The 21,497-nt window shown below is 34.9% G+C and overlaps 1 protein-coding gene across 3 annotated transcripts in view; it reads right to left on the bottom strand.

The window, feature by feature from the left end:
• LOC108972875 (apoptosis-stimulating of p53 protein 1) overlaps positions 1-21,497 on the bottom strand; it is a 121,699-nt gene that overhangs the window by 14,857 nt on the left and 85,345 nt on the right. Inside the window, exon 1 of one of the 3 annotated variants that reach the window (XM_018939756.1) lies at positions 5,464-6,133. The exons of the other annotated variants lie outside the window; for them this stretch is intronic. Within the exon in view, the coding sequence (XP_018795301.1) occupies positions 5,464-5,616 (153 nt within the window). The 5' untranslated portion in view covers positions 5,617-6,133. Of the gene's footprint in view, positions 1-5,463; positions 6,134-21,497 lie in introns of those variants that run through there. 3 annotated transcript variants of the gene reach the window in all.

Genomic DNA, 21,497 nt, shown 5'->3' with positions numbered 1-21,497 from the left:
TTCAATAACAATAATATTGGCCACTCATTACTGCCCTTGTTGTTATTGTTTGAAGTGCAGTTTGCAACAAAATATATATACGTTTGCAGCACTCTCTTTTCATTGGCATTTTTACCTTATATGAGAAGTCCTGCTCAATTAAGTAATGAATGGCGTTAGTCAAATGATAAATTTTTCGGTGGAACGGATTGAGAGATTTGTGAATGTTCAATAACGTAAATCAATTAATTACTCTGATTGCATTTTTTCTCAAATAATGACTCTAAAGCGGAGAATAAAGATGGCTTTAAAGATGTTTTTCACATTCTCCGATTTAAAACGGCTTATGTAAGGCCTTTTTTTAAGGTATAGGGTATACCTATTATAATATTAAATAATTCAAACGTTATAAAATAAAAAGCAAAAAATATTTTAATAAAACATTGTACTATATGATACTGAATTAATTCTAATGAGAAACACATCTAATAGATTTTATTACAAAAAACGGACAAGTGGCAATCAACATTGAAGAAGAAAAAGAAAATTTAATTAGCTGAGATACTATAAAAAATTGTCTATTTACATACATTTTMGGAATTTACACTTACGTATTATAGCTGAAAGCATTAAAATTATCCTAGTTAATTATGTAATTATTTAATTTGCTTTCTCGCTTTAAAGATTATTGCATAATTGCAGAATTAAGRAACTTTAAGCTCCCAATTTATTTTAGGCTGACTAAATTAAAATCTTCGCTTATATAGAATGTCAGCGTCCTTAACAAACCGAATTGTAACAACACTTGTATAGTACACCGTGACGTATGAGTAATTTCAATTAATGTAAAAAGAAATTCAGGAGCAAATGTTAAAAGTTAGGCTGTTCACGACAAGGTGGTTATCGGGTTATATGGTTATGTGATTAAGTAAACAACAACAAAATGCGGTATGACAAAATAACCAAAGTTGACCAACCTAGCCCCCTGTTTACAGATTATGTGGTTGTTTGCTTATTTCCAGTGTTAGAAAGTCGTTGGAATTTTACTAAATGGCAGCACAAAAAATAAATAATAAACTAAGCGAATGGCATTTCCATTTAGATTTTCTTATTGGAAAATCTGCTATGAACAGCTGTTTTTTGTTTACAATCAGCAAATTAAAACCGAAATAAAAAGCATCACAAAGCAGCAAAACTCAGCAAAAATTATCAAAAGTCATCGAAGTAAGTAAGAATCACAAAGTACAAAATAAAAATACACTTTTTGTCATTTATTTATACTCTAATTTTAGTGTCTACAGAAATACGAAAGCGCCGGCGAGAAAAGGAGGTGAAAAAAATGGACGGTAGCCGAAATCAAAACCGTGCTGTCCTATATGCAGGATCACCGAAACGKCGAGGTTAGTTTTCGACATATTAGCTATTTATTTTGATTTAATTACACCTCCTTTAATTTCAGAAACCAACAGCGAAAATYTACTACAGTAAGTTGCTTGCAGTGACAAAAATTGAAGCAACGTGGAACATCTTAAAATATAAGATTCGCTATTTAAAAAGCCAAATGAAATCGGCTGAACACTGGCTAAATTCCACGGGCGCTGTGGAGCTGACTGTGATGGGTAGATTTTATATATATTTTAATATCAATTTTGGAATTAAATTGATTGGCTTTATTACAGATAAAGTGCTTAAAAGTTGTCCGCATTACAAACAATTAGCGGACATTTTTGTTACGGAGAGGGAAGCTGAGGTGGTGGTAATGAGCTCCTCTGCAATGGAACTCGACTCTGTAGCAAATGTTGTGGATGATTTGGAAGACCCTGATCTGAATTGGCATCTGGCTCATCTGCGGCCAGCGCGTTTATAAAAAAAAATTAAGGCCAAACACCAAAACACTGCCATTGATAAACTGGCAACAWTAGAAGCTGAAAGAATGAGCTTTCGAGAAAAACAGCTTCAATTTGAAAAAGAAAAATTCAATTGCATGAAGCAAGTTGAAGCAAACAAGCATGAAAATGAAAAGAAGAAGATCGAAAACGATTACCAACTCAAAAAAATGGAGTTGGCGCAGAATGAAAGAATAAGGAAATTAAAAATTGAAATGAAGTATAAAAATAATAATATGAATAACCAATAAACAAATAAATAATTTTCTTACTTGTTATTAAAACAAAAATATGAATTTTTATTGAAAAATTAAATTGTATAGTGCTTGTCTTTTTAGTTCGGTGGTAGGTGCAACAATAGCATCTCCATTATATTGGCATCCATGGGCTTCGACACTTTGCCTCTCAAAGTGTGAAGAATATCGCCCTTTCAAGAGTATGTTGTGCAGCACACAGCAGACAAGTACCCATTTATTAAAAAATGTTTGACTTTCTCGGTCTTTTATTTTTATACGCATTTGTTTCACACTACAAAACTTTTCTTTAAGAATCCTGAAACCTGAAACAATTTTCGACTATAACATGATACTGGCTGTGTACTTTGTTGAATTTAGCTTGTCTTTCAGAGTCTGCTAAAGAAGAATTGCTTCGGTATGGTCTTATTAAATGTTTTGTCAACTTATAGGCAGAATCACCTGCAATCCACTCTTCTCCACTAAATAAGCTAGTTGTGTTTCTTCCAATATGAGATTTCCTAAATACTTTAGAATCGTTGTAGCTTCCGAGATTGCCCACTTCTGCATGTAATTTGTGTAACTTATGGTCACATACGACTTGCAATTTGATGGAGTATATTCGTTGCCGAGAAAAATACACCTCATGATTTTTATTTGGCTTTTCGGCCAGTTCACGGCGCTCTGCCAGTCCAGGCCAATGAACGAATTGGGGTAGCTTATTCAAAATTGCTGAAAAAACTCTTTTCGTGATATTGGTCAATGTACCTCCATCTACCACAACAAAAGTTGTAGCGATTTAACGTACAGAAGCACTTTCTCCCGATGAACCTAATCGGAGCAATACGATTGGGAGTTGCAAATCTACAGGTATTTGTAAACTTGAATTAGTAAAGTTTATATTATTAGAAAATATTTCTAGGAGATGAGCGAATTTTCATTTGCTGACGCACAGCATTTGTAAAAATCTTCCATCGTCAAAGCAACACAGAACATTTTCTCGCCAATGAATAGATTTTGGAACATGTAGTTCATCTCCCCGTCTATATCCTCTAGCAGTTCATCTAGTACTTCATCGATTGCATTATGACACTGTTCAGGGTGCAAGATGTCTGCAAATTTTATGCAAAGAATTTTTTGAACCATTAAAATTCGGATTATTTAGTAAGCACATACCTTCAATAAAGTCCATTTCCTGAATAGCAGAACTTATTTTAAATTCGATTATTTTGCTTTTTAAACTTTGTTTAGACATTTTATAAGTAGGAATTTCATTGAACTAAAATTGTAAACAACGAACAGCTGTTTGTGTAAAAATAAGCAAATAACCATACAACATAGGGTGCTCACGAAACATAGAGGTTATTTTTTTTTTAATCTAATAATCACATAACCCGATAACCACCTTACCGCGAACAGCCTAAGTTAGTTTAATGATTGTTAACCTTTAAATAGAACAATAGAAAGATGGGTTGCTGAATTTAAAAGTGGCTGTACAAGTCTTAAAGACGATTCGCGTGAAAGACGACCAGAAATCGTAGCCAAAGTATATGGTTTCGAAACAACATCGATGGACTGAAGGAAATCAATGGCTGGCGTAATTGCTAACAATGGAACAAAAACACATTCATATGCGACTTTCTTAACAACATTCGGGCGTTTTAGGAAGGATAAAGTGGATTTTGTGCTTCCCTGATCCTGAATCAAAACAAGATACTAGAGAGTGGTGTGAACTTGGTTCCTCGGCTTCGAGACGAGTTCGTCTCCGGAAATCCGCCAAGAAGGTTATGGCATCAGTTTTTTGGGACACGAGATGAACTTTGTTTGTCGATTACTTGCAAACTGGTAAAACAATTAATTCATTGTGTCACAAGAGCGTTTTGGCAATGGCTAAAATACAGGAATTAAAATTCGAATTGTTGTAGCATCCACCATATTCAGCAAATTTAGCCACCAGCACCTTCCATTTGTTTGCAGAATTCAAAAAATGTATGCATGGCGAGCATTTTTAATGAAATGAAGGGTCATAACGGCTGTTGAAATGTATTATATTCTGCAGATCCTYCGGATTCGCACTTCATTGATGGGATCCACAGATTGGAGGATCATTTTAGCCAGTTAAACATTAATTAATGTTCATGGGGATTATACTCAATAATAAAGTGTATTTTGAATCATAMARTTGTGTTTTTCTTATCAAAYGACAAAATTTACTTACCAAACTGATAATATTCGAAATAAATGCCAATCGAATTATGCGCTGGCATGGCTCAAATTATATTTTTAATTGTTCAAGTAATCGTTCGGATATACCATACATCTACAATTTGCTAATCATAGAATATGAAATTGAATATTTTTTKAAAAATATATAGACAACAATTTTTCTAACAAATAATAGTCAATATTTAAAAGGATTAAGAAGCATGTCAATAACTCAATTCTGAATACGAAAAGTTACAAGTTCTTATTCTTGTTAAGTATTATACAAAAAAATCATTACACACAATTTTTTACTTAATCTTTTTATATTTGCGAAAATATACCACGATATTAACTTCTTTTCGTTTTGACTTATATTCGTATACAAATTTTACTCTGACTGAACATTGAAAAGCCGAATTTTAATAATTATTGAAACCAATAATCCTGTTCAGCACAATTTATTTGTATATATATTTAGTGTTTCTGCGAATTATTGATTATTTCAGTTTTGATGTCATTAGCCACATTCATAAATATTTCGCGTGACAGTGGTACATTAATGCAACACCGTTAAACTAATGCGAACATTTATAAGTAATGATTACAGTTGATTTGCTTATAACAGACGAAGCGGTATTACACCKATTCCGGCCATCAAATAAACTACAACAATAACGTTGAATAAAGAGAGAGATGGGGAAAAACGAAAGTGAATGCTAAAAAATCACTTGCACATGCACAATAAATAAGGATCAACCGAAGAATTGTGGCGAAGCAAACCGAAAGCTTACAAACTACTTATGGCTATTATCACTTTTCATTTGAGCTAAGCGACTGGCGGCGACAGCGCTGCAAACGGAAGTGGAAGTGCGCGCAAAAGAAAAAAACGAAAAACACTTCATACACACACACACACATACATATGTAAGTATGAGTTACAATATCCATTTAATGCATACTTTCGTAGGAACAGAAACTTCAGCGCGGTTGCATTGCAAATTAGCTACGCGGTCAATGCTAACGCGCCCGCAGAGTGACAAGGCCAACCGCGCGCACTGACAGGAGCGCCAAGTCACGTTTCACAGCTTAGAAGAGATATTTATATATATATATATATGTATGTGCGTGTGTGTGTTTGCGTGCACTACTTAGGGACTTACGTTCATTTTGGGTTCCGCTGTCACCACCACAGTGGGCGTCACACCCAGACCGGTAATGGCGATGGCGCTGCGTGCCGGCTTCGGTGCGGGCATCATTGTTGGTGGCATTTTCGGCAAATTACCGGAGACGGGACGACACACACAGGTTAGCATTGTTTTCAGCACTTGATGAGCGCTGTCACACCTATTTTGGATTGCGAGTGTACGCGTGCGCGCGTGTGTGTGTGTGTGGGGTTRAGGTAATGCGTTGCGGTTGCCGTTGACGCACACGCGGTACTCTAATGCCGGACGTTGCGGCTGCAAATGACTGACGCACGCATGCACGCGCTAACACACTGTCGACGCACAGTGACACGGCGGACACGTTGCGGTCGCGGCGCGCACGAAAATAATGTGGAATTATATGAAAGTGTTGTTGTTAAAAGCACGACGGCGGGAGTGGTTACAGTGACGCGCACGCACCAGCGCGCATACGAAATCGAAGCGCACAACGCGCGCACAAAAGCACAATACAAGCGCGTGCGTTATTTTTGTAAACGTATATGTGTGTGAGTATTGCAAGTGTAGCGCGCTTGTGTTTGCTCACTCGTGCTGCTGATGTGCTTATAATGATGTGTCAGGCGCTGACCGCCACAAGCTGTGCGCCATTGCCTCCGCAGCAAGCTGGCTGCGCCGTGCTGTGTAATTTATTGTTGTTGTTGYTGGGCCGCTCAGCAGTCACTTAACMWWWKGSMAMMMCYTTTTYMMMRCMAMCSRAWTTWWTTTYSKTTSYYYTTTYTTTATTTTTTTATTCGACACTGYTGATTTTTCGCTTGTTAGTTGTTATATTTTTKTTGTTGTTGTATTTTTTTCTTCTATTTATCTTTTCGGCTAATGTTCTCGCACTCTGCACATGTACACTGTGTGTCTAATGGACTTTTAGGCGCACTCCTATTCACTTAATGCGCTATTGCTCCGGCTGCTTGCCTTCTTCGCTTCGTTTCTCTAATAATTCTTATTTTTCTTCCGCACAATGAACACTTTTACAGTTAGCTGCTGCCGTTGCTCTTGACGTGCACTCCAATATAATTCACTCCGTTAACTGTTTTGTCGTCGCTCACTTGTCTGGCTGCTTTTGTCGCACTTGAAATTCCACTGAAGATATGTGAAGCCATTTTCATGGTTATTTCTTTGACTATAAATGTGTGTGTGTGTGTGTGTGAGTATGCGTGTGTGTGTTGTTTGCTGCTTTTTTGTAAGTAATTGTTTTGGTTACTGGCACCGGCCTATTGTTGCCGGTGGCAACTATCATGTATGCCCGGTGTACTTGTTGTGCCAGACACAGCAGTAAAGCACAATGGCAGCGTTAAAAACAACAACAACAGCACTAGTAATAATCACTTTGATATAAGAAATGAGTGTGGCCGCCGTAACAACAATAATAGCAGCTCAGTTTAGCGGCAACTACAGTGCCAAACTATAATTGCAACAACAGCAATAGCCGAAAATTGTACAGAGTGAAAAATATATGTTGGTTTTAAGGTAAATTGMAAAGTGCACACAACTTTTATTTTTTTGAATATTATTATAACTTTTTTATTTTTATTTTTTTAATATTTTTATTATTACTTTTTTTTTAATTTTTATTATTATTTTCTTATTTTTTATTTATTTATTATTTGAATATACGTAAAAGTATTTTGGTGTTGATTAATACAATAACTATATTGAGTTTTCTTTTCCATGTATAGTGTAAAGCATCTCAACAATTTTGCTTGTTGGGTATACGCGCGGAAAAGGTTATAAAAATACCAACAAAACTCACAAACCGATTTACACATACATTAAAGTGTCCGTTATTTTCCTTGTTATTATACCCTGAAGGAAACTTCGAAAACCTCCTAAGCTCTCATAAAATGCAAAACAACATATCATCAAATAAATCGAAATTTAGTTGTTCTATTGCTTATGATTCAAATGTTGTTGTACCATAAAATTTTCAGCTTCCGCTGTCAGWTATAACAATATATACCCATAATATAGCAAATACATAACCATTATGTAACCGATATATAACCACTTTGTAACCAAAAATAAAAATTTGTTTCAATATGAGTGGTCTCTATTACACCATATAAGGAAAAGTGGTGTTACGTTATTTTGCAATTGAGGTGAGGATATGTAGAAACGCTCAGCAAGACGAGCTGAGTCGACTTACTACTATAGACTGTCGTGTGCCAATTTTTTCGTCCGTCTGTATATATACGAACTAGTCCATCAGTTATTGAGRTATCGATCTGAAATTTCGCTTCTAACCTTTATCGGACTATTATTGCATATAACTGCCAAACAAACTGAACGATCAGAATCGAGTCCTAGTATGGAAAACTTTTTCATTTTACGAGATATCTTCAAAAAAAAAAAAAAAAAAAAAAAAAAAAAAAAAAAAAAAAAAAAAAAAAAAAAAAATGGCAAGAGTTATTGCCTAAAGCAACAGTGCAATATCAGAAGAAATTGCTTAAATCAAGTCACTATAGAATATAGCTGCCGTACAAACTGACCGACCATTGTAAGTTCTTTTGTGTTTGTGAATATTTTTAATATATTTAGCATTTTATGCAGACATCTATGATTAATTTGGTCCAGGAAAAATTATCCATTATCTTTGTTGTCCATTTTAACCCTTTCCATCATTCATTTCATTCTTTTTCCATCTATGTATATCATCATTGGATTTTTCATATTTTACTTTTAGCAAATAATATGAAAAAGTAATTTTTCTTTCTAAAAAATAATATCTAAATAATTTCGTTCTACAAAATAGTTCTAAACACTTTTTTCCACAAAAGCATTCGTTTAAAAGTTATAASCAKTTAAAATTAAGCCTTAAATGTAGTACAGTACTCGTACTCAAACGGTACACCRTGTCGTATGAGCAACGCATAATTTATAAGGCAGCTGTATGAATGCACACTTCATTTGATGCATCATTTTTACTAAATCATCGGAATAGTATAACGATTTATTCACGGTTTATATTAAAAATAAAAAACTTTTTGCCCAGAACAAAAACGGGGAGGTCATAAGGCATCCCGGAAAATAATTTAACTTGGTAAATTAACAAACACCCTAATAAATACTTTACATAGATATATATGTGCGTTCATTTGCCCTCCCAACTATTTAAGTACATACAAATTCAGCTAACAATGACTACACCATTTTCGGCACAATATACCTGCCCACATCTGTTCTCACTACGCTATAAGTGAGCTTACGCCTTACAGACGATACTAAGTGCCGAAGCAGACGTCAAACATATGCTTGCGTGTAAGAGACTGCGGAAAATGTTTAGTAACTGTTGTACATTATACATTTGAGCCCATATGTACTATATACTATATAAACATATGAATGCATATGACCATTAAATAAAAAATAAAAAAATAAAAAAATCATATATATATTTATGCATACGCCCTTAAATATAAAAGCTATACAAATTTTAAATTTTTTCGGCAAATATATGTATATGTAGCTTTTCAAATGTTTGCAGAGAAGACATACTTATTCAAGCATAGAGTTTACTTTAGCAAATGAACTTCAACTTAACGTCTAATAGCTCGTACATACAACTTCACTAAGTTAATACGATTAAACATCCATTTTGTTGTGTTTTCTATTGCGCTTATGAAAATTACATACACATAAGATATATGAGTGTACTATTTTCATTAATATTCAAATATTAGGAATTACGATTTCGAAATTCAAATTGATTTTCTGACTTAAGGCGATAATTATTGACTTTACTAATGAGAGTTTAACACTTTCAAAGACAACTTTGTGTTACACAATTATGGCAAATATAATTATTTGCTTTGATTGTTGTAAGGCACATCGAAGAGATATTTTGTACTCATAGAACTTATTTTTAAAAATGAATGGTTTTTGTATAAAATTCAATAATAGTCATAGTTGTACAGTAATAATTACTAGCCGAGAAGTTTAAAGTGAGCAATAACTATCAAAGCAAATGGCAATATAWATACTTGGATAACTCGTTTTATTACTAACTGAAATTATATTCATTTTCCGTCTATAAAAAGATGAAAACATCCAAAAATATAATAAATGTATGACATCGAAGATATATTACCTCAAAACTTAGTCATTATTTTTATGACCTTAGGCTAGGTAAATCGTACGTGAACTATTATGTGCAGTCTTTTATGAAACCATGAAAATGGAACACCTGAACCCAATCTTATTAGTCGACAAAACACCTGTGGCCTATGCATTTTTTCTTAAGCTGAAAGCATTTGGGCACAAGTGTTTAAGTTATGATTTCGCAAAGGCGGAACAGGTTTTTACACCTCATATTCTTTCATACAGTTTCTGCTTTTTTTTAAAGTCACAACGTAGATGCCTATAAAGCAACGGCCTGTTAAAACCCCACGACAAGGGAGTGATTAACCTTATTGAGGACAAAAAGCTTACTGAATCAGTAACGTTCGATCTTGGGCCACATGGAACTGGCGACAATGAACCAGCCTAGCATTGAGCGTAAGCCTCGCGAAGCTCAACTATCCAGGTAGAATAAATGAAAAAAGTACAACACCGACCAGTTCCTATTCCTGTGAGAGTTGGCTACGAAGCCTTGCCTTTCCGTCCTGTCGTCAGCTTCACAGTTAATTGCGATTCCTCTGTGCGGCTAGATGTCATTGATGAYGAGGTTAGGCATTCTTTATCAAACCCTGAACGCACGGTGAATGTGTTMAAGACTGGTCTCACCGTTCTGCTATAAGAGTGAATAGTCACTTTTCTGAAAGAGTCTGGAATACGGCGGAGTAAATCTTCGGCTTAAAAAAGTCAGCACATGGTGTTCCAATGGCTTCTACGCATTTTTTTTTATTACTAACATTTCCCTCAACTCATCACAAAAAGGAAAAGCAAAMCAGAAATTATAAAGATTATGGAAAAATGTGCACTAGCCTTAATGGCTKTTACGTAGCCATCGAGAAGTTTTCCTTGCCATAACACAAATTACAAAGTTAGTTGGCATGAAATTGAATTAAAATTTTCTTTTATGATTAGCCCCATTACATTGTGCCAATTTATGCACATAAATTTTCTGCTGACTTGCATGCTTTAGAAGCCTGGAAAAAATCATATTTATGGTACCGTTAAGCTTGTTATGCTTATAAGAAGCGAGAGCTCTGAAAGAATGCTGATCCAAMTTTACCTGCAGACCACAAGCCAACGCTCACGCACGCTTACAAGCTTGTAACCTATTTGCTAGCGGCAAACTGCGGGCGTTACACACACACACACTCATTGCCGAAATGTGAAAGGACACTTTGAGCGTCTAAATACAAATCAAAAATGGCAGCATATTCAGTTGGAAAAGCAAAACTTTGCGTGCAAATTGAAAGTCGGYAATGAACTAGTGGAACATTAGCACAACATACACATATATTATACTATACATATACATACGAATATCCTTCACCAAATGTTGCTTGCCACAGCGCCTACAAATGTTGGAAAAACCCCACAACACTAGCAGCAATATAACAGTTGTTTATACGCATACACACATACAGCTTTAAACACATACGTACACACACACACATATTTATAGAAGCCAGCGGCATTGACTTTAACATGCAGTCGACCGCCACCACCAACACTTCCTGTCATTGATGTCAACCGGTGTTTTTGCTTATTGTCTCTCAAACTGCTGCCGAGTAAGTAAATATGCGTGTGTGCGTGCGCTGTGTTGCGTGCATGTGGTTGTTCGGTTATTGTTAGGTTGTTGCTGCCTTCCTCCTCCAGTTATTGTAGTGGAAAATGTGTTTTGTTGTTTTTACGATTATTATTATTATTATTGTCGACGTAGTGATTCATTATATTGCTTGTTGTTGTTGTTGCCGCTCTTTTTGATATTGCTCTTGGTATTTTTTTTTTTGGTTTTTGTTGCGTGGAGCAACAAGCTTTTTATTGATTTCACCCTTTGAAAAGTCGCCTGGGCCAAGTCGGTGCTACCAACGCACGCATAACAGCAACAAAAACCACAATAATGACACAAACAACAATGTAGTTGTTATAGCAAGAAAGTGATACATATTGACATATAACTACATATTCTAATGGAATATAAATTTAGAGGCTTACAAATAGCCTGTARGACACCAAATGTAACATGAAAAAATAAACATTTTCGGAAATAATTTCATAATAATAATAAAATTTGTTCGAAAAAATAAAAAATTTCGTAAATACTCTCAATTCCAATTTAGTTCGAAAAAATAAAAAATCTTATATACTTTAATTTCAAAATTAGTTCGAAAAAAAACTTTTCGTAAATAATTTCAATTCAATTTAGTACGAACAAATAAAAATTAAAAATAATTTCTATTAACATTTAATTCGAAAAAATAAAAATTTTCGTAAGCAATTTCAATTCAAATTTACATATTTAGATACTATTTAAAATTTTCGAAAATAGTTTCAATTCAAATTTACATAGCTACATAATTTTCGTAAATACTCTCAATTCCAATTTAGTTCGAAAAAAAAAATTCTTATATACTTTCATTTCAAAATTAGTTCGAAAAAATAAAACTTTCGTAAATAATTTCAATTTAAATTTAGTTCGCAAAAATAAAAATTTTCGTAAATAATTTCAATTCAATTTAGTACGACAAAATAAAAATTCCGAAAACAATTTCTATTAACATTTAATTCGAAAAAATAAAAATTTTCGTAAATAATTTCAATTCATATTTACATAGTTAGAAAATATAAAAATTTTCGAAAATAATTTCTATTAACATCTAATTCCAAAAAATAAAAATTTTCGTAAACAATTTCAATTCAAATTTACATATTTAGAAAATATAAAAATTTTCGAAAATAGTTTCAATTCAAATTTACATAGCTACATAATTTTCGTAAATACTCTCAATTCCAATTTAGTTCAAAAAAAAAATCTTATATACTTTCATTTCAAAATTAGTTCGAAAAAATAAAAATTTTCGTAAATAATTTCAATTCAATTTATTAGAAAATATAAAAAATTCCGAAAATAATTTCTATTAACATTTAATTCGAAAAAAAAATTTTCGTAAGCAATTTCAACTCAAATTTTCGTATTTAGATAATATAAAAATTTTCGAAAATAGTTTCAATTCAAATTTACATAGCTACATAATTTTCGTAAATACTCTCAATTCCAATTTAGTTCAAAAAAAAAAATCTTATATACTTTCATTTCAAAATTAGTTCGAAAAAATAAAAATTTTCGTAAATAATTTCAATTTAAATTTAGTTCGCAAAAATAAAAATTGTCGTAAACAATTTCAATTTAATTTACATATTTAGATAATATAAAAATTTTCGAAAATAATTTCAACTCAAATTTAGTTGGAAAAAAAGCTAAAATGTTCTAAAATGATTTCAATACAAATTTAGCTCGTTAAGCTGTGGATAATTATTAGAATTAGACGCCCAATATCTACAGTTCAATCTAAGGTCATATTAGTGGAGAGACGCTTTTTTTCTAACTCCGAACTGGTTTTAATTAATATTTGATTTTTATCCAACATCTAAACGTTGCCGAAGAATTTAATTAGTGATCGCGAATAGTCTCTACGCCTGTTAAATAATCCCTTTCCAAGACAGTCGGTTCAATAGAACTGCAACAGACCCGGATTTTTAACGGGTTAAGTATTGTTAACTCGACAACATTCCTCCGAATTAGCACGGTGATGTTTCCTGGAGCTATAGTAACAACAAAAATGGCATTTTACTTAAGGAGATATATCTACAGAGCGAAACAGGCTGTACAATTTGGTCGCCAACCTGAATGTGAACAACTTTATAAGTGTTCTGCTCTAAGCCGAGGAAAACCGGAAAAACGTAGAGAACTACATAGAAAACGTTCCATGATTGAAAATATGGGACCTGGTAGGCTTGCCTGAGAACTGGCGAGCAGTTTGGGATAGCAGAAGAGGTCCACCGATTTTGACGTTAAAGTCAGCAGCTGATGAGACTCATGAAAACAATATCAATAAAGATTACAACAAATTTATATATATTTGCCAAAACTGAGTGAATGTGAGCCAATATCAGACAGCAGTACGGTTTCGTTAGTTTCGGGTGAGACACCAAGAACCGCCCGCGCAAGCCAACTTGCTTATTGTCTTAACTTTGCGTATTGTTCTTAAAAATCGTATATTTGTTGCAAGTGATGTTGGTAAAAGYCAAACGGAGTTAAATGAGCTTATGCGGGAGCATATCTACTAGAAAAATAAATGAGGTTTACACCGCGACYTACAGTCTATTGTGCCTTATCTGCTAGCAAATTTGACTATAAAGCCTGCGTTGCTAAAACGTCTTCGACCTTGYTTTCTTTCAAGCTGTTTTGCTTGGATACTCAGCACAGTTTCATATAGCCTCTAAAATGATAATTAAGTATGTTTGGCAAATAGCTATTTGGGCTGACTGAAGATAACGGATTGGCAGACGAACAGTCTCTAGAAAGCTAAAGTCACAAATTGCCTTAAACAAAACCTTTCGATTTATTTATAAGAATTCAGAAAAATTTTCATAAGTTTACTCCACTGGTTTTTTAGAAATCGTGACCACCGACCGTGAAAAAGATGTTACGAGACTGTCTCTTATACACATCTAGATGTAGTTATTTGGGCTGACTGAAGATAACGGATTGGCAGACGAACAGTCTCTAGATAGCTAAAGTCACAAATTGCCTTAAACAAAACCTTTCGATTTATAGAATTGAGAAAATTTTTTCATAAGTTTACTCCACTAGTTTTTCAGAAATCGAGAAAAACACAATGGAAGAATGAGGCCGCTCTACCAAAGGTTCATCTTCTACAATTTTATTGCGGTTGTCTTGGAATTTTCGGAAAATCTTTTAGATTTATCATAGTTGAAAACTATTTTTTCTGTAATTCCAAAACCCACAACACCTTAAGTCTAGCCGTGAACAAGAAAATATTGCTCGGTCGGGAAATCCTACTTTGATTGTTTTTTTGTGTGTATTTAGAGCGAGAGAGAATGATGCGAAGTGACAAAATGTTCAGCACTTCCATGAACTATAAGAAACTCTCGAGGGAAATTATACGACCATTTGAAGTTTCTATTTTATCATAATTTTCGAGAGAAAAATCACATAGTTACAGTTTGAAATCTATGTTTTATAAATATATATATCTACAGTATAAACTCGCATCGTTTGAATTTAACAAAAAGAAATTCAACTTCATTAAGAGATCTCCAGTGGTTTTCCCAAGAGGGCACAATTGCTTTCATGCATGTGTGCACCCACACACACAAAACACAGAATTGAAGGGTCACACATCCGTTAAACTACATGGGATGATATAATAGCTACGCAATTTATTTATTTGTGTGAATTTGCGAGTCAGCGTGTATGTGTGTGTGTGTGTGCGCCGGATATGTGTCGTCTGCGTATGCCGAAKCATATCAAGTTCAACGTTGATCCTTGGAGACTACTTTGTTTTCCATTATCATGAAAAGTTGCACGCTACAAACACACATGCGCTCAATGCTAAATAGAGGCAAGGTGACAGSCACTCGCATGTACGTGTGTGTGGGAAAACGCTCATGCGTACTGATGGATGGCCTTTTGCTTGACTCGACTGCGTGCTGTGCTGGCAGCGGGCGGAGGTAAGGCAGCTTGTAAAGTTGGACGCACGCAAGCTTTACGCATTTAACGCACGATAGCAACTCACAAACAGAAYAACAACAACAGTAACAACAAGAATAACTACTACAACGGTAGTGTAGGCATGTCGGTGACACTTTTGCCTCGTTGCGCTGAACTCACACAGCGCAGGCGACATGCAGCGTGGCAAATGGCAAAATTATTAGTATATGTGYATGTGTTTGTATGTATATTTAAGCAACAATGTTGCTATGCAGTGAATATACAAAGTTGTATGTTTGCGTTTTGGCTTCGCAAATTTGTGGGTGGGTGCTGCAAATGATGAAAATGAGGCATTAGCCGAGTAAAATAACAGTTAAGTGGCTGAGGTGGTGTGGCAGCCAAGCGGAAGCATGTCACATATAACGGTTCGTTTCTTTGCTCTTAACGGAGGAGTCAGGCAGCGAGCAGTACTTGCCAAATGTACGACTAAAAGCAGTGGTAAGGAAAGTAACAACAGCAACAACAATGMGCATAACAACTATAATGATAATAGCAACAACACTAAGAACAAGAGTAAACGTTGGCTTTGAAGCTATAATACCCTTTACAAGTGCATTTCTTATAGCAAAAACGTGTACAAGAATATTTTCTTTTGATTTTGATCGGTCAGTTTGTATGGCAGCTATATGCTATAGTGATGGGATCGGAACGACTTCTTCAGAGATTATACCGTTATCTTGGAAAGCTATTTATGTAAAATTTCGTGCAGAAATCTCATCAAATATAATATCTCCATACAAGGACTGAATTGTTATTGATCAGTTTGTATGGCAGCTATACCCTATATTGACTCGATCCGAACAATTTCTTTCGATATTATATAGTTGCCTTGGAAAATATTGTGTGTTCATTTTTGTGAAGATATCTCGTAAAATGAAAAAGTTTTTCATACAAAAACTTGATTCTGATCGTTCAGTTGGTATGGCAGCTATATGCTACAGTGATCCGATATCGGCGAATCCTACTAATGAGTAGCTTACTGTGCAGAAAGGAACATATGCAAAATTTCGGATTGATATCTCAAAAACTGTTGGGCTAAATCGCGTATATAAAGACAAACTGACACGAAATACTAAATCAGCTCAGCTCATCGCACCATAAAGACTAGTGTATATTTTATAGGGTCTCCGGCCTTTCCTTCGGCATGTTACAAGTTTGCTTGCAAATACACCCTGTTTAGGGTATAACATCAACACAAAAACAAAAATCTTGCTTGTAAGACCATCTACAGTTACTTTGTTGTACGGTGTGAGTMACATTAAGCCATTTATTTATTTACTTTTCTGGTTGTTTGTTTGGATTTGAGTTTAGTTGCTTTGCGGGTTCGCACTACACGCCTGATTGGCCGTGACTGTTGGCCGCCCAGCTGGTTGAGTGAAGTCTGCCGGTTGTCGGCTGCCGCCTCCCGGTCGGTCCGCTATCATTGCTACATTGCTGCTTGCTGTCGCTTCGCATTCGAGCAAATAGCTTCTCAGCTGCTGATGGCTCTTTGCTATTACACTGATTAGCTAAACTACGAGTAGCCCCTGTGCAAGCAAACAAACTAAAAAATAATAAGAGATAAACGAACACAATCCACTTGGGTTTTTTCCCACTTTTTTGTGATTTTTGTGAAACAGTCAGCTGATCAAAATCAAATTGAAAAAGTTTGCAAATAACTTTGCCAGCGAATGAGTAGTTGGTGTAGACAAATAAACAACAAAATAAATGCTTAAAAACCCTTTAGTTATTGAATTCTTCTCAAATTAGGCGTGATTTAATTGGGCTTTATGCTTAATACAGGGTGTTTTATCTTAATATGTTTATCAATAGTTCAATCTTTGGTTGACATATGGCAGTATAAGTAGTATTTTAAGTTGTAATCTGAAATTTTTGTTTGAAGGAACTTTTTTGTGCGATTTTGAAAAAGCTTCATGAATTGATCCTGACCAAGCTAAGCTTTTTTCGTCAGGATATGTACACCTAAGGCTATTATGCTAGTTAACTTAAGATTTGTAACAGTGTACCTCTTTGACAATTCTCTAGTAGTAGTTCTAAAAGTATTTTCGAAGTTAGCCATAGTGACGTTGCTACCGAGTCGACTAAGTAATTGGCTTAACACCTCTGTTCTGAAACCATTCTTAAGTAATCGTTAAATGATATCATCTTTATAACGATTATGCAGTTGGCAAATGAATCTGGAGAGCCTYTACCTTATGCTCCACAAATTCTAGTCTAATGGTCTCTTCAATGTTGTGAAAAAAAAAAACTATAACAAAAAAATACCGTGGAACCAAGAGTTTTTGCAAGTGTTTCAACAATTTTTCGGCATTACTAAGTCTGGAATCCCATGATTGTCACCAAAAATTTATCAAAATATTTTGTAGCACTAATTATTGACAAAARTACTGTTTTATCGGTTAAATTAATAGGGCTGTCCTTAATTACTATACAAAATATGAGCGCGATCTGCCAAACAGTTTGCTTTAAGCAGCTGCTTAAATCGGTACACTTCAGTGGTGCATTGCGATTTTTACAATGGATACCATGTTTAATTTGCGTATATTGGAAAAGGCTTTCAACGATTCAGTTTTATCAAAAACACAAGCCTTCACAGACGGTCGGCAGTTCTTTGAAAACATGCCTCGTTCTGRACAACCTTCGACTTCTTCAACTGATGGAAATATAAAAATAAGTAAAGAATGTCGTGCTTGAAAATCGTCAGTCAAATGTCAGAGAGATGACAAGAGAGTTTGACATCTTTCGCACGTCCGATCGACTGTTTGGTGTGAGTATTTTGGGTACGAAACGCATTCCTACTCGACTCGTCTCGATAAAGCTGAATGTTTTTCAACAAGACTACCATGAAAAGCTCGCTTTGGACATGCTTGATCGTGCAAATTCCAATCCCACATTCATGAAGAGCATTATAACTATCGATGAGACATGGGTTAATGAGTTTGACATGAAGACAAGTCAACAATCATCTAAGTGGAAGAAAATGATAAAGCCAATAGCAAAAACGCACTCCAAAGCCGCTCAAAAATCAAGATGACGCTCATTGTTTTTCTCGATATTTGTGATTTGGGCATCATTAATTTGTTCCACAGATACAGGCGGTCAATCAGGAGTTCTCTTTGGGCGTATTGAAGCGTTTGCATGAGAACATGCATTGAAAATGGCTGGCATTGTGGAACAGGAATTCCTTGCTTTTAACGATGATAATGCACGATGGCAACGCGAGGAGGCATTCCTCAACTTAAAATTGCTGCTCCGTGGAATCCGTTTTCAGGTGAACGAAGAGATAATATCAAATTCGCGAAAGGAGCTGATGGCCATACCAAAAAGTGCTAACAAAATTGTTCCGAGTACTGAAAAAGCCCTTGAAATAAGGTGTTACTTCTGGTGGGGATTACTTTGAAGGCGAAAAAATAAATATTGATGAATAATTAAATATTGTGCGTTTTAGTCACAATTTCCGAGTACTTTTTTGTGACAATGTAAATTGTCTGATGAAATAATAACCACTTTCTATCTCAATTTGAAGATATTTTTATATAATATAATGGAAATCATCGTAGTATAGTGGTCGAAAAAGTATTTTCGTATTTTGTCAAAAAAACAAAAAATGGAGAAAAGTGGTCGACCAAAATGGCACATATTTGTTTACTTGTGTATTATTATTATTATAAAAATAAAAGAATAACTTGATATTTGATTAGAAATAGGAAACAACTTTTTCGACTATTCAATAAATCCATTATACTTTCAGTCTGATTTGGTAAGTTGTTGTCAATTCCCTATCAAAACCACTCTAACACTAAATTTACTTATAATAATATGAATTTTATTTTCTAATTATAAATTTTCTTCCGGGCCTCATTCAAACGTTTAGATAAAACACACCGATATTTGAGACATCAACGTTTGAGATAGAACTGTAGTCTTATAAGTAAAGAATCTTTTAAAACAAAATTTCAAAACTTTTTGGCTTAGTAGAAATTTTTTCATTGAAACAACTCATATAACCAAAAAGTTATCTCAGTAAAAAAATCCGGGAAGATTAATTTTTTTGTCATAAAATTATTATTAGAAATTTTAGTAGGTATACAAAATTATATTGAAAAACAAAATTTTTTTTTATTTTAATAAATTTATTTATTTTTTATTTATTTATTTTTTTTAATATATTTTTATTTTCTTTATGTCGCATTTATAGTATTTGTTATGAAAGAATTTAGTTGCAGAAAAAAATCAACAAAAATGTTTCCATCCTTTTTCTCAGTGCACTGATTTTATAACTTAAATTATATTTAGTGGGCAATATATTTTGTTTAAAAAAAAGATTTTTTATAAACTTTGAATCACCCTTATACAGCTGCACTGTTGTACTATATATTGAAGCAATAAAAATTGGCTCTCATCCGCAACTATACGCTGCTACACATGCACTATGACCACTTCTTCAAAAACTTGTGTAGTGGCTATTTGGGGCCAACACACACGCATATGTGGTACAAATGAGACTAAATTGCATGGGCTACACATATTCACTCATATATGCACATGGAATGCTTGTGCGTGTTGCCAGATATAATATTTGCATTTGACTTGCAGCATTTGTGGCATTTGATATGTTAATTAATTTGCACTTTCACTGCTGCCACACAACACACACACACACACACAGACAATATCATAAGCGCACATATACACCTCACATATTTGTACATATGTATTCCCCAGAAGTGATGAGTGTGCCGACCACAGTGCGCTTTATCATTGCAACACCAAGCGCTGCCAACGGGGGCCAACGCAAAATATTTGCACGAGCAAAACAAAAATTGACTAAAGTACAACAACAGCAACCACAACAAACATTAAAAGTTTTAGTTGTCGCATTGCATACACATCGTGGGTGTGTGTGTGTTGAAGTCAAGTTGCGGCGCGTGTGGCACGGTCGCTGTTGAGGCAGGCAATGAAAAGTTGTTGTTGTTGTTGTTGTTGTTGTATGTGTTGCTGTTGATCAGCCGTTCAACTTTTGAAAAGTTCGTAAGCAAATACTGCGGCTTTCATGAGTTGCACACTCGACCGCTACCTACCGCTGTACCGTTATKSTACCTCGGCAGCACATACACACGCTCATATACATACASAAGCTTGTTATGTATATACATAGGTTTGTTTGTTCGCCAGCCGGTGTTAGTTGCTGGCAATTGGCAACACCACTGCCAGCTGCGTCTCTAATGCCGCTGCAACTTGGCAGCGCTCGCTACTCACGCCTGAAATTGGAAATGGAAAAGTAATTTCCCATTTACATGCTAAATGGCAAGAAAATACAATAAAGTTGCTCCGGCAAAACTCTTTTTCTACCGCAAATGTAGTTGTTGTTGTTGTTGTTGCTGCTTTTGTTGTTGTTTTTACTCTTTTAGTTTCAACTGTTGTCGCAACTTTTGTTGTTGGTTTTGTTGTTTTTTCTTGTTGTTGTTGTTTTGGTTGCTTATGTCTTTGTTRCWGTTGTTGTTGTTGTTTTTGCTATTTCAGCCTTTATTGCTTTTCATTGCCAGTTGYTGTTGTTACGATTGCTTTGTTGTTGCAAACGTCACAACAACAGCAACAAACAATTGCCAACTGGTGTGTGCTGTGTGTTGGTGTTGTTGTGCAGTAATGGAAAAAAAGCCGGAAGAAGCGTGCACGATTAGGTACAATATGTAAGTACAAATGCTGGTTTATGTGCAGCAGCGCCGCTGTTGCCCTAGGCCACAAATGCGGCGAAAGTGTGGAAGCAGGCCAAGTGCGAAATAGAAGTGAAGTGAGCACACAAACACAAACACAACTACATACCAGTAGTATGTGTATAACTATGATGTATGGTATGTATGTATGTATGTTTGTTTGTATGTGYCTCATCTGCACTCAATGCGGCARGCTGTTSTGAGTCCTTGCACTRTAGGTCGTAGTCACCACAATCACACCTGCATAAATACATACATACACACACACGCTTACAGCGGCGCATTTGCACTTTTCAACTTTTCTACTTTTCCACTCGTCGATTTTGCCAACTCGTGCTATTCTTACAAATTACAATGCGCAGAAGAAGCCAATAAAGCAATTCGTTTGCGTATTACTTTTCGCATAGCATGCACATGTGMCCGTTATATTGCGGTAATGTGAAGTGCAGGGTGTAGCTATTTCTCGCTAAAATACTCTGCAGGGCAGCTGCTCGCCGCRAATGAGTAATGAATATCAATGAATTGAACGCCTTACTTAAAGTCATTAGCTCACGCACACCAACTTAGATATATTCGTTCATACA

This window comes from Bactrocera latifrons, unplaced genomic scaffold (assembly GCF_001853355.1).
Source record: "Bactrocera latifrons isolate USDA-ARS-PBARC rearing strain unplaced genomic scaffold, ASM185335v1 scaffold_433, whole genome shotgun sequence".
Taxonomy (NCBI): Eukaryota; Metazoa; Arthropoda; class Insecta; order Diptera; family Tephritidae; genus Bactrocera; species Bactrocera latifrons.
The sequence above is the reverse complement of the archived record's forward strand: the minus strand, read 5'-3'. Positions and strand labels throughout refer to the sequence as shown.